Source organism: Anabrus simplex, chromosome 10, assembly GCF_040414725.1.
Source record: "Anabrus simplex isolate iqAnaSimp1 chromosome 10, ASM4041472v1, whole genome shotgun sequence".
NCBI classification, from domain to species: domain Eukaryota; kingdom Metazoa; phylum Arthropoda; class Insecta; order Orthoptera; family Tettigoniidae; genus Anabrus; species Anabrus simplex.
Window position 1 is genome coordinate 64015533 of NC_090274.1, and position 14426 is coordinate 64029958.

Here is a 14426-nt window from a genome sequence, read left to right on the forward strand (position 1 = left end):
GATGTGCATTCAAGTTCTAAGGCCTCCGATTTTTTTTCTCCAGACTGGAAAGAAATAGAAACATGTGCATTGTTTTAAAAGGAGCCCGCGTTCATTGTCAAAACGTCACAGAGATGGCAGCACTATACGACAGATGGATTTTTAGCGCCAGTCGCGAGAATGAAAACTGTTTTAGATACTTAAAATGGCGACGTTTTCCTTACTTGAACAGCGTGAAATAATTCGTTTTTTGAATTTGCGTGGTGTGACCCCAATTGAAATTCATCGACAGTTGAAGGAGACATGTGGTGATGGAGTTATGGATGTGTCGAAGGTGCATTCGTGGGTGCGACAGTTTAATGAAGGCAGAACATCGTGTGACAACAAGCCGAAACAACCTCGGGCTCACACAAGCCGGTCTGACGACATGATCGAGAAAGTGGAGAGAATTGTTTTGGGGGATCACCGAATGACTGTTGAACAGATCGCCTCCAGTGTTGGCATTTCCGTGGGTTCTGTGCACACAATCCTGCATGACGACCTGAAAATGCGAAAAGTGTCATCCAGGTGGGTGCCACGAATGCTGACGGACGACCACAAGGCTGCCCATGTGGCATGTTGCCAAGCAATGTTGACGCGCAACGACAGCATGAATGGGACTTTCTTTTCGTCGATTGTGACAATGGATGAGACGTGGATGCCATTTTTCAATCCAGAAACAAAGCGCCAGTCAGCTCAATGGAAGCACACAGATTCACCGCCACCAAAAAAATTTCGGGTAACCGCCAGTGCTGAAAAAATGATGGTGTCCATTTTCTGGGACAGCGAGGGCGTAATCCTTACCCATTGCGTTCCAAAGGGCACTACGGTAACAGGTGCATCGTACGAAAATGTTTTGAAGAACAAGTTCCTTCCTGCACTGCAACAAAAACGTCCGGGAAAGGCTGCGCGTGTGCTGTTTCACCAAGACAACGCACCCGCACATCGAGCTAACGTTACGCAAACGTTTCTTCGTGAAAACAACTTTGAAGTGATCCCTCATGCTCCCTACTCACCTGACTGGCTCCTAGTGACTTTTGGCTTTTTCCAACAATGAAAGACACTCTCCGTGGCCGCACATTCATCAGCCGGGCTGCTATTGCCTCAGCGATTTTCCAGTGGTCAAAACATACTCCTAAAGAAGCCTTCGCCGCTGCCATGGAATCATGGCGTCGACGTTGTGGAAAATGTGTACGTCTGCAGGGTGATTATGTCGAGAAGTAACGCCAGTTTCATCGTTTTCGGGTGAGTAGTTAGTTAGAAAAAAAATCGGAGGCCTTAGAACTTGAATGCACCTCGTACATTTAGTTTTTCCTTCGATTTTTCATCAAACACCAAGAACAATCCCTATAGCAAGCATATCGTCTGCCGGAAGATCGCACGCCATATACTTTCCACCAAAACTAGCAACAAATCTCGGCATGTATAGAGCCACGAAGACGAGAGACTTGTATCTAGAGTCCGACTCGTAAGGCATTCTCTTGATACAGCTTTATTATGCCGTAGAGTGATATTAGGCTATAGGAGGCTATACGAACCCAATAGCGGCGATTGGGAATTAGAAGTAGGAGGGGTCAAAAATGTACAGGCAACTAAAAGTACCCGGGTTTGCGGGATATAGCATGTGCGTGGGGGAGATTGGGGGGGGGGGGGGGCGGAGGCGTATGTGCATCAAAACTGAAAAAAAGAAAGGTACAAAATGGTAAGCTGTTTATGCTCTCTGAGTGAATTTCTACAGAAAGGTAAAGGTTTGCCTCTGTGGATCAGTGGAAGAGTGTTGGCCTCCGGATCCCAAGATGGCGGGTTCAAACCCGGCAGAGGCAGTCGGATTTTTGAAAGGCGGAAAAAAGTCCATTCGACACTCCATGTCGTACGAAGTCGGCATGTAAAAGATCTCTGGAGACACATTTGGCGTTTACCCGACAAAATTCATTAAATCTCAGCCATAGACGCCCAAGAGAGTTTTGGTTTTCTCGGTCTACCATCTAGTGGGCCTAGAGTAAAATGGAACGTCGAAACTGACGAGTAGACAGCCGGATGGCGTCAAACTGAAATGTCTGCACACGGTAGCTGAGGCCATAGATTATTATTATTATTATTATTATTATTATTATTATTATTATTATTATTATTACAGTGCGGTAATAATAGTTTCTTTTCATATTTTGATTCAATATTATAAAATAAAACTTTCCCTAAAGGAACAATATTACACATGTATTACAATTAAATAGAAGCACGGCGATATTATGCAATTAAAAATCAGTTACTTTCTTCGCTTGTAGCTAAATACTGTCAGACACTAAAGAGACTGCGAGACCGACGAATGTGCGCGGCAAGCGTTTGAATCATACTTCAATGTCCATGACCTTGGTAAAAAGGAAATATTCTTCTGCTACTCTTCCTCACAGCATATGCAAAGTGTCTACTTGCTGTGGTGCTGTACAAATCGGTTATCCGCGACCAACGACATTTCTTGCGTATTTCCGCTAAGAATTTTGTTAATAATTAAAGGAAATAATTAGCTGATAAGACAACAGGGCATGTACAAATTGTTTGTTTTAATAATTCCTAGTTTCAGCCGGCTAAAATGCAATGAAAATGTAATATTTTCTTCCCCCCCCCCATCTCGCCCCCCTAACCACGCTATTGTACAAACCCTGGGCAACATGGCAAAGTCGTGGCCTACAACAGGCTACAGGACCAAAAGCTCTGCTTGAGGATATCCCAGCAATTTAGGGGACACAATTTAATTATTTTACACAAATAGTACCAAAATCATCTTTCAGCGAGGGTTTATGACGTATTTACCGTGGGATTAGAAAATAACCCTTCACTCAGTATTTTGTAAACCACTTGTATGTTTGGGACAAGTGTTCAGGAATAATTCAGCTATCATAAATATAACCATTCTTGTATACTGTACACATTTTAATATGGATGAGTTTTTTGTAATAAGGCCGAAGCTTTAATTAATTTATTGTATGTTATAGTATGTAGGGCCTAGGCCTTACAGTGCTGTTTTTGTATAACGGTACTCTGCCCGTCAGGGCAGCCTCAGTACTTGGGGGAGTCGTGTAAATAAATACATACATGAAATGAAAATAAATAAGCGTTTTTATATTTGTGAGTTAAAAGTAATTTCCATAAGTGTACCACTATACAGTCGTTAATGACAAATAATAAACAGGAATAAATAAAGGCTTAAGTGAGATTCAAACCATATCTGAGATTTCAACGTCCTATCTCACTGTTGCAACAATGACCAATATGTTACCACGCCTGCTTACTCATGGTCTATTAAAATAAAATTAGTCAAAAATATTTCTTCTCGTGCTCATGTATTTTCCTCTCCCAGAACATTCTAAATAAGACGAGAAATCTTGTGGATGTTAATTTTCTTGCAAAAGAGTAATGTTTCTACTGGAGAGAATGGAACATTCCTTACCGGAATTATTTCGATACGTGGAAAGTTCCATAAACATTTCATCATACCATGGGTTACAATATCAAGATACATCAGTTCTCTCCCGACGAATAAAGTACAGAGCCGTCGCTCACACAAACCGTTCAATATCTATACAAGCAGCAGAGAACGTCCTCAAGTGGCGACTAAGAGTAACTTAATTCTTATTTTCCATTCATCTACAGTAATTTGAAACAAGTTGGACAATCTGACAAATTAAAATATTGAAATTAATATAGAATAAGGATTAAATTAGCCTTGTTACAATCACATGATTCATAATTTTACACCCCTGTCTCTCTTCATTTCAGTTTTAAACAAAATCAGCTTCTTAATGAGGGAAACTTTGAATTAACTGGGAGAAATTATGTTGGCGCGGTTGGCTAAACATAAGAAACCAAAGAACATCGAAGTCGAAGTCTAGTCAATAGTTGTTAATGAATGCAGACACTTCAGCGGAAGCTCGGCAGAAGTGTCAAGTGCACGCTTTGCGGTGGGTTGTGCTTGTTCCGTACCTTCTTGTCTTATATTCGAAATTTTTCAGAATCCTATTGAAGGCAGAGATGCTGAATTAAAAGCGGTATTTTCTTACTTACGTACGGTCATTAAGTAAGCGGAACAAAAGGGTCTTTTGTCGAAGAAACGTTACTGAAATCGCATTCACTGTGGCCTTTCATCGTCGTATTAACGTCATAACCTTCCGTGTTGCAGTATTAGTTAAAGGTAGCACTTAGCAGAATGTCTGAATCAGTTCCGGGCTCAACTGGTGAGCCATCTTCGGAAGTTGAACTTACGATTTCTTGCAGGTAGTGTTTTCTGAATTGCCTATTGCCCTTACTAAGTCACATAACCTATTTCGCATATTTTCCAAGTCGTAATGACTTCGAATGTTTCTTCTCTCATAATTTGCACAATGTTTTATTTAGCAAGCATGAGGTTGCTTAAGCACTTATTTTTTGAGGTAAATGAAAGACTTGTTCCAAGTCCGAGTGCTGCTATACGCCTGCTTCTGACATTTTTTTCAGCCTCAACCGGGATGGAATCTGCAATAACCGTATTATTTTGGATGCGTTATAAATATGCTTTCCCTTTGATTTGATGCTGTATTGGCTAGATATTTCTAACAGCGTAAAATTTTGCCATTTATATCGATCTGCTTCCTCTTTTTTTTCTTTTTTTTTTTTTCTTTTGAATTTATATATATTTGTCATGTAGGCCTAGTGTATGAAATCGCTAAAAAGAAATTTTGTTCTCACGTTTTAGCATGCTAATTGTTAAAGTCTAAATTTGTCTAATAGCGCGTTTAATACGTGTAATTTCAGTTACCTAAAGTAATTTGTAGGGTATGAATATTAACATGTATTTTGCTTATGAAGTTTGAGGTGGTGATGATTCTTGTTTTAAAGGGCCCACATCAAGGTTAACGGCCATCATTACGTTTAGGTGCATCTCTATCTCCTATTCTCTTTGCTGGTTTGTCTCCTTTTTCTGTTGATTACTGTTGTAGTTAGAGGCCTAACATCTAGTTTTATAACATATAGTCCTAACCCTGTCTTCTATTTTCCTCTGACTATTGGCTAGAAGGATGAGATATAACATTGTCCACTTTGATTAGCTGGGCATAAAAAGAGAGTATACGTGTAAGAGATAGTGACTTGTGAACCCAGGAATAAATTATCTTCAGAAGGAATTCTTGAATGAGGGTGTTTCAAGAAATAGATGCTAACCTAACTACCAAACAAGTTCTCAGAGCTTTAGGAAACAGTAGGCTTACTACAGGAGCTAAGAGCTGGCGATAAGCAGATGAGAAACATTATGTCCTTAACTAATTCTAGCATTTCTGTTTATCTTGTTCAGTTCCTCTGGAATTTTCAGAGCTATTCTGACTCATTTTCATATTCCTTCCATAATACCTTCATTCATAAATCCTTCAGTGGCTTAGAGAATTTTTTGAGACGTATGACAGACAAGTTTGGCATTGCCTCTTCTTGCTTATGCCCGATTCCTATCCAACATTTTTCTGCTTAAATGCTATTGGTCAACACCTGTTCTTTTTCAGTCATGTTAGTACTCTTCTTAGCATACAAATCATACCTCTCCTTACTATCAAGAAAGTTGGCTGCATAGTATGGGCCATGAAGCTGTAAAAGCTTGCATTCGGAAGAGGTGGGTTCGAACCCCACCAACAGGTCTTAAGACAGTTTTCCATGGTTTCCCATTATTACACCAGGGCTATACCTTAAGGCCACAGCTGTTTCCCTCCCAGTTCTAACCCTTCTCTATCCCATCATCACTGTAAAACCTGAGTTAAACAGTTGGCAGGGAAAAAAGGAAGGGAAAAACATTTCCTTACCCTGTAGGCCTACTATAATTGTCCAAGGAGATTGACATCTGTTACTTTACTTCTTCCTTCCATAGTTAAGGAATTGATGACCTCACTCAGTAAGACCACTTTACTTGTACTGACCACACCCAAATTTCATTGGGGGATGCAGTTAAATGTTACCTTGCAGTAGGTTAAAACACTTTTTTTTTCCCTCATCTCATGGAATGACTAGAATGCTCAGGTGTACTTCCCCCTTTTTACAATCTTTATTTATAATTTGAGGTTTTATTCCACCTAGTCAATACATATATTTCTTACAAATAGAATGAGGTTCTGCACACAATTAGAACATTCCTATCAAGGATTTTTAAATAAAGTCTGTTCTCATTACTGGTAATTATGAAAACTAGTAGTCTCAAGTGAAAATTCAAAAAATTTAATGTGCATTGAAGTGTTTCACAATGTATTTATACTTTTAACTCAGGTTTTACAAACCCCATTTTATTTAATGATTGTGTCCTTATTTTAGTTTAACCTGTGTAAATGAATAGCTGAAGATGACAGAGTCAAACAATTTAAACTAGTCTTATTCATAAAAAATATATGTATTGATTAGGTTGAAACTAGTCTTATTCATAAAAAATATATGTATTGATTAGGTGGAATAAAACATAAAATATCGGGCAAGTTAGTCGTGCGGTTAGGGGCGCGCAGCTGTGAACTAGCATCCAGGAGATAGTGGGTTCAAGCCTCACTGTCGGCAGCCCTGAAGATGGTTTCCCGTGGTTTCCCGTTTTCACACCAGGCAAATGCTGGGGCTGTACCTTTAAGGCCACGGCCGCTTCCTTCCAACTCCAAGGCCTTTCATATCCCGTCGTTGCCATAAGACCTATCTGTGTCGGTGCAACTTAAAGCCAACTCTAAAAATAAAATAAAGAACTATCAACTTATTAATCAAGATTGTAAAAAGTTAGTTACATCCATCAATATGGGCAAACATTAAAATTATTTCTTACACACATGTACTGTTATAACATAATAGGACCAACTCCAGAAGGACTGGTCTGAAATGGGGATCAAGGTGGGAAGGGACAAAACTAGAGAAATATGCCAGAGCTCAGTAACAGAGAAAGGAATAGGATAGAGAAGTGAATACTGAAGATATCAGCTGAAGAGTGGGAGAAAAGGAGGGAGAGGATGAAGTTCTGGGAACAGGAGGAGGAGGAGGAGGAGAAAACCCAACCCATGACAAAGCTGTCCATAGTCCTAGAGACTCCGTAACGAAAGAAGAATAGGACCAGCACAGTGACAGGTCAGTATGGGAAGGAGCATGGAAAGAAGAGAGAAAGACATTTCCAAATCTTCACACACACACACACACACACACACACACACACAGAGAGAGAGAGAGAGAGAGAGAGAGAGAGAGAGAGAGAGACTGCAGTCTTTGAACAGATAGGCTCTCTTTCATCAATCCCATTCTTTCACATCTATCTCTTCTCACCCACTAATGAGGGGCTGTCTTCAGGCTTGATGCGGGAAGTGTAGAATTAGAAGAAAGCTGGAAAAACACAAGAAAAGAGAAGAAACATTAGATGAATATGAATATAGATAGTAAAAAATTAGGAGCACTGGACAAACACAAAAGGAGAAAAGTATCCCAACCGGATAATGTAAGTATAACTAATACTGTGTGTGTTTAGACCTAATTCAATGTTGAAAAGACCAGATCCTTTGTGGCCTTTGAAGGTCAACTAGAGTGGGCGTGGTCAATTCATGGAGGTATCACTATCTCTTGCAAGTCTCTGCTGCAAGATTAGGAAAGTTGACCTCACAGCACATAAACCAAAGGATATCAGTTCGAAAGGCTTCTTGGGATTAAATACAAATTCCAATTTCTGTATCATATTTATACTAGTTTATTCTGTTGGCTGCACTAAATTTTAAGGACTTGGCTATTGAAACACTCATCAGATGTGGTTTGATGAGGCAGGAAGATCTACGTTATGGGCTTTGCAAGTACTGCAGGGGCCACATATTTGTTTGGTGAGAATATTGGTAGTTAAACTTAGATAATGCAGAAAGCTTGAGCAGAGTGTGCATTAAAGCTGGTAGATGATGTTGGAAGGGCATTTGTGACTCTCATCCCAAATCATCTACCATCTTTAGTGCAAACTCTTCCTACATTTCTGTATTGATTTACTCACATCTCCCCATCATTTTGCAAACAAAAAAAGTCTGAAGTTTGACACCAACCATACTCAGGTTTAGGGAAGTACCCAGCTTTAATATTAGATAACCCCTCCTTTTTTGCAGTCTGTTATCTTGTCTATATCCCCTCTCATTTTACCTTAAATCAACAATCAATATATCAATTGCCACTGATCTGCATTTAGGGCTGTCGCCCAGGTGGCAGATTCCCTATTCATTTCTTACGTAGTCTTTTCTTAAATAATTTCAATGAAGTTGGAAATTAGTGAACATCTCCCTTAGTGAATTACTCCACACAGCACTTGCTTTTTTCTCAACAGATATCATCAGTATTCTTATTTTGTCCTCCACTGGTGAAGCCTAAGGTAGATTTTTTTGCTTTACGTCGCACCGACACACATAGGCCTTATGGAGACGATGGGACAGGAAAGGCCTAGGAATAGGAAGGAAGCGGCCGTGGCCTTAATTAAGGTACAGCCCCAACATTTGCCTGGTGTGAAAATGGGAAACCACGGAAAACCATCTTAAGCACTGCTGACAATGGGGCTCGAATCCACTATCTCCCGGATGCAAGCTCACAGCTGCGCGCCCCTAATCGCACGGCCAACTTGCCCGGTGGCCTCAATTTGGGAGCCACTGTAATATTTCATATAGGATCATGTGATAGCTCCCTCTGTGAGTCAGTTGTAAAATATCAGCCTGTTGGCAGGTGTAGTCAGAATTTTGAAAAGTGAAACATTTCCAAAAATCACAGCAGTAGTTAAGCCGTGTGTGTTTTTAGAGTTCCACCCAGATGTGCCATTTGGGCTCATCAGTCGGATTGGCACGCCCCTCAAAGACTCTGCATAGCAGTGGCAGACCAACTGTTAGCAAATAGGGATGCTGACCTGCTAAAGGAGAAGTGAATTCTCAGTTTCAAAAATCGTGTACTCCCCATGGAGATACAATTCCAAGAAAAAAGACTTTCACAGCCGCAGATCTAAAAATCGCAACCAGAACCATCTGGTTCTAATGCAGTAGTTTTTAGATCTGCGGCTGTGAAAGCCATTTTTGAAATTGAAAAATTCCATTTGACATACAATGCTTGTGTAAGTAAATCTCTGGTAACAGTAGCTGGTTTGTAATTTTAAGAAAGTGAAAATCATGCAAAAATGTTGTTAAATGATACTTAGTAAAGCAGATGAGAGGAGATATCCTTTCAAGAGACCCACAAATCCGCCCCTAGAAGTATTCTTATATAGAAAAATTGAGAGACATTATGTTGATCTATGAAATGCGGCCATTTTCTGTATTCCTATTGACTGCAGGGCAGTTCCTGTCGTCTCCGATAGAACTTTCATCGTGTATGAACTGGTGCAACCTTAAACAAATAGCAAAAAGAAAGAGTATGAGCCTTATGATCAACTGTTGATTGTGTGGTTAGGGTCGCATAGTTGTGAGGTTGTATTTGGGAGATAATTGGTTTGAATCTCACCGTCAGCAGCCCTAAAGATGGTTTTCCCATGGTTTTCCATTTTCACACCAGGCAAATGCCATGGCCACTACCTTCCCTTGAAAACCTTTGATGTTTTGGTGCAATGTTAAACCACTAGCTAAATCAATGTATTGCAATTGCTATTTTACTGCTAGAGAACAGAATTATACCATTAACATACTAGTTATTTTTAACCCCATGGTATAAGGCAGGCATGAGGAGGCTTGGCCCACGAGCAGCCACCGCCGGTATGCTAGCAATTACCTTCGGATCGGCAATAGCCCATGCAGTCACAGAAGGTTTCCATTTCAAGCCCTGTTTTTTACAATCTGATATCCTACCACTACCATTCATAATTATCACCGGGCGAGTTGGCCATGCAGTTAGGGGCGTGCAACTGTGAGCTCGGATCCGAGATAGTGGGTTCGAACCCCAATGTCAGCAGCCCTCAAGATGGTACCTTAATTAAGGCCACGGCTGCTTCCTTCCCATTCCTAGGCCTTTCCTGTCCCATCGTCGCCATAAGACCTATCTGTGTTGGTGTTACGTAAAGCAAAATAGCATTCATAATTATCTGAAATACTACTACTATCAGTTTAGTCTTTACAAGAAAATAATTTCTTTTTTTAATTTTGCACCTTAACCAAGCAAGTGGCTGTGTGGTTTGGGTCACACAGCTGTCAGGTTGCATTCGGAAGATAGTGGGGTCAAACCCCACTGTCAGCAGCCCTGAATATGGTTTTTCCGTTGTTTCCCATTTTCACAGTACCTTAATTAAGGCCACGGTCGCTTCCTTCCCACTCCTAGCCTTTTCCTATCCCATCATCACCACAAGACCTGTCTGTGACTGAGCTCAATGGTTGCAGTCGCTTAAGTGCGGCCAGTGTTTAGGAGATAGTGGGTTCGAACCTCACTGTTGGCAGCCCTGAATATGGTTTTTCTCTGGTTTCCCATTTTCACACCAGGCAAATTCTGGGACTGTACCTTAATTAAGACCACAGCCCTTTCTTCCCACTCCTAGCCATTTCCTGTCCCCTCGTCACCTATAAACCTATCTGTATCTGTTTTGTGCAAAGCAACTTGTAAAAAGAAAAGACCTATCTTTGTTAGTGCAGCATAAAGGAGATTGTAAACATACAGGCGTACCATATTGCTTATAGGAGCTTACACACACCACAAAGAGCTGCAGAGTAAACAGAAGTTCAGTGTGCTGGGGACTAGTGATTAAATCCAGGGCGTTCCAGGAACAGATTTCCTCTGAGGACAAAATGTGAAATTCAGGGACTGTCCCCAGAAAATGGGAATGTCTAAGAACCTTAGTATAAGGGAGAATCTCTGCCTCATAACTGGCAGCACCGGGTTCAGTCACTAGCTCGTACAAGATGTCAATCTTGTTCTGGTGGTTGACAGTGTGTTCAGTCAGGCTTGCCATGTCAGCTGAGAAGATGTGTGATATGGGAGCCAAAACAATACATTATGTGACTCTCCAATATCCAGAGGCATGCAGCTGTTGTACTTGCACGCTTATGAACTGTATGTGCCACAGGTTTGGACATTTTTTTTTTCAGGTTATAAATAATGGAAAGGACCAAACAAGTGCTAATCAAATAATGTACACTAAGATAGGACAATGAAAGGAACTCATAGCAGGAAAAACTCGATGACAGATCAGTGTGGGAAGAAAGAGATAAAGGAAGGACACTTCTTTATATAATGATATCTTCCGACAAACAGATTAGCTCCAAATAATTAATGAAAACAAAAATTCCACCTAATCGATACTGGAATTTTTGTTTTCATTAATTATTTGGATCATATTATCGATACGGACATGAAGTGGATAGTATGTAAAACAGATTAGCTCTCGCCTCATCAATCCTTGTTCTTCTTAGCCCATGACGTGCTTGTTTCTGCTTCCCTCTTCCCACCAGCACCTGTCACTGTGTTTTCCTAACTCCCTCTGTAGATCAGTGGTAGAGTGTCATCCAGATCCCAAGATAGCAGGTTCAGACCCAGAAAAGGTAGTCTCTTTTTTGAAGAAGGAAAAATGTCCTTTGAACACTCCATATCGTGTGATGTCGGCATGTAAAAGATCTCTGGTGACACATTTAGTGGTCACCCAACAAAAGTGTTTAAAACTCTGCTCTAGGAAATGAAAACCCACAGCCTGTTTCCAGTCATTCGACCGGGTCAGGAGTGGAATGAATTAAGCCTCCATCTAGCAGCGAGAATAGGAATTGTGCCGGCTGCCAAAGCCTGTCGCACTTCTATGGAGCAATGATTAATGAATGACAGATGAAATGATATCGGAGTGTATTGCTGGAATGAAATATGACAGGGAAAACTGGTGTACCCGGAAAAAAACCTATCCCACCTCCTCTGTCCAGCACAAATCTCACATGGAGTGACCGGGATTTGAACCATGGAACTCAGCGGTGAGAGGCCAGTGCGCTGCCACCAGAGCCACGGAGACTCTGACAATATGGATGATTATTTCAAAAAATGGCACCTGAAACCTAGTCCACTAAGGACAGAGGGAGCTACCTTCCACCTAAATAACAGGATAGCAAACTGTCAACCTATGATCAGGTTCAGAAACCACACAGTACAATATAATACCAGCCCAAATGATCTGGGTGTAACTTTAGACAGGTCCTTAACCTATCGACGCCATCTTGAGAAGCTAGCTGCTAAGCGTAAAAGCCGTAACAAGTAGCTGGGTAGACTAGCTGGTACTTCATGGGGTGCAGATGTATGTACACTACAAAAACTGCTCTAGAAATAGTATATTCACCAGCTGAATATTGCTCCTCTGTATGGTTCAACAGTTCCCACACTAGTCTGGTTGATGGCCAACTGCACCACACAATGAGAATTATATCTGGTACATTGCGCTCCACTCCTGTTCAGTGGTTACCATTTACTGAGTAACGTTCAACGTCCTCACATCAGACAGCAAAGCTCTCTTGTTAGACTGTGGACCAGGATACTGAAGAACAGTTACTCCCCAATACATCAGGATACAGATGAAAATGCCATAATGAGACTGAAATCATGGAAACCTGGCTGGAAGATGGCAAAGGAATTAGTCAATTCACATTTTAAACCTGATGAAATATGAATGGTCTCAATCCCACCCTCACAGCATTGTCAACATCAGGAATTCTGCTACAAACCTGCCTAGGTTCAACCTTCCTCGCTCCACCTAGACCACACTTAACAGGATACTCTGTAGAGTCAGAAGACATGCTTCTTTTCTACATCAGTGGGGCTGGAAAGACTCTCCAGCTTGTGACTGTGGTGCTGAAGTGCAAACCATCATGCACATTCTGAAGACTGCCCTCTGCAAGCTTTCCATCAAGGACATACATCATGTGACCCGTGAGGAACTCTCTTGGTCGGAAGTGCTGGTCATTCGTCTGTAAGAGAGTGAAAGCCCTCCACATTAACATCTTTAATTTGGATTTTGTATATATATTTTTCTTTTAAATATATTAATTTTGTGTGTGTGTCAAGAATGTGTACATAGTTGATTGTCAACTGTAGCATCATACGCTAAATAAATAAATAAATAAATAAATAAATAGATGCCCAAGAGAGATTTGGTTTACTCTGCCATCTAGTAGCCCTAGAGTGAAACAGAACATCGAAATTGACTAGCAAGTAGCCAGATGATGTCAAATTAAAATGCTTGGACACGGTAGCTGAGGCCATACAATTGTTGTTGTTCCTAATTTCTATATGCGACTTACTTCAGGTTATTGACCTTTGTCTTCAATGCTAGCAGAATAATTTACACTTTTCATTGTTCTGTAGTGTAAGGGACGGATTGTAAATCTCATGGTTAACAGAAAGTGTGCAGTTAGCACAAGTAGATTCACCTGTCCCTGTCCTCCATCCTTTTAAACTTTGTTACAATGCCGGAAAACGTATGGAATAAATCCAAAGATCTGCCATTAGATAAGTGGTGGTGGTGGTGATTATTGTTTTAAGAGGAAGTACAACTAGGCAACCATCCTCTATATAACACTAATCAAAGAGAAAAAATGGAAGGGGTCCAACACTTCGAAAAATGAAGATATCGGCCAAAGGAAGACAAGAGCCACGAAGGGCATGAAAATGAAAGACTCCCTAGCCCTCGCAAACCTAATAGCGTCGAGGTTGGAAAAGAACAAGATTTGACCAAGGGAGGTCTGATAGGATAGATGAAAGTGAGGAGCCTGGCACAAGTAAGTGGAAGCAATGCCAGGACTCGGCTGAGGACCCCGTGGTCGCCAACCCACACTCCAAAGTTCAGAGCCTCTGAGGCCACTTTTAGTCGCCTCTTACAACAGGCAGGGGATACCGTGGGTGTTATTCTACCGCCCCCACCCGCAGGGGATGCCATTAGATAACAATACCATTCAAGTAATCATGCTCAGTTATATACAACCCCCCTGTGGGGATGGGGGACTATAGGACACATCCATGGTATCTCTGCCTCTTCTATGGAGGTAACTAACTGGGGAACCCAGGGGCTCTTAGCATGGGAGCATGTGTGGAGACCCTGGGTCTCCTGAGTCTGGTATTACTTTGACTTAACTTGTGCCAGAGCCTTCCTTTCATCTTTGCTGTTTGAATTTCCTTGGTCAGCTCTTGTTTTCTTCCAACCCTGGCAGTTTGAGAGTACTAGCAAGTCATTTTTACAACTTTCAAAACCCTTCCTATCTTTTGCCTATAGCCTCAGTCTTTAAAGGGTGGGCCTCTTCAGTTTTTTCCCCTCTGATTAGTGTTGAAGGAGGACCATAGCCTAGTTGTACTTCTCCTTAAAACAATTACTACCAACCATTATGTACAGCGTTGCGAGTTGTTTCACATCATAAATAATTTATTTACATTTTACATCAGGGCACGACAAATCCCGAGCACCAGGTCACCATGGCACCTAAAAT

At 41.1% G+C, this 14426-nt stretch overlaps 1 protein-coding gene across 1 annotated transcript; it reads left to right on the plus strand.

Annotated features, from left to right (window-relative positions):
- The first annotated feature begins 298 nt into the window (after positions 1-298).
- On the plus strand, positions 299-12828 carry LOC137502335 (histone-lysine N-methyltransferase SETMAR-like). The gene is made up of 2 exons (XM_068229333.1): positions 299-1013; positions 12641-12828. Exons 1-2 carry the CDS (start codon positions 299-301, stop codon positions 12826-12828), a joined length of 903 nt encoding a protein of 300 aa, XP_068085434.1.
- The last annotated feature ends 1598 nt before the right edge of the window (positions 12829-14426 follow it).

Coding starts and splice junctions, on each gene's coding strand:
- LOC137502335 (XM_068229333.1), top strand. CDS start 299: ATGGATGTGTCGAAGGTGCATTCGTGGGTGCGACAGTTTAATGAAGGC. Junction 1,014..12,640: donor TGAAAACAACTTTGAAGTGA/TCCCTCATGCTC, acceptor CCACCCTCACAG/CATTGTCAACATCAGGAATT.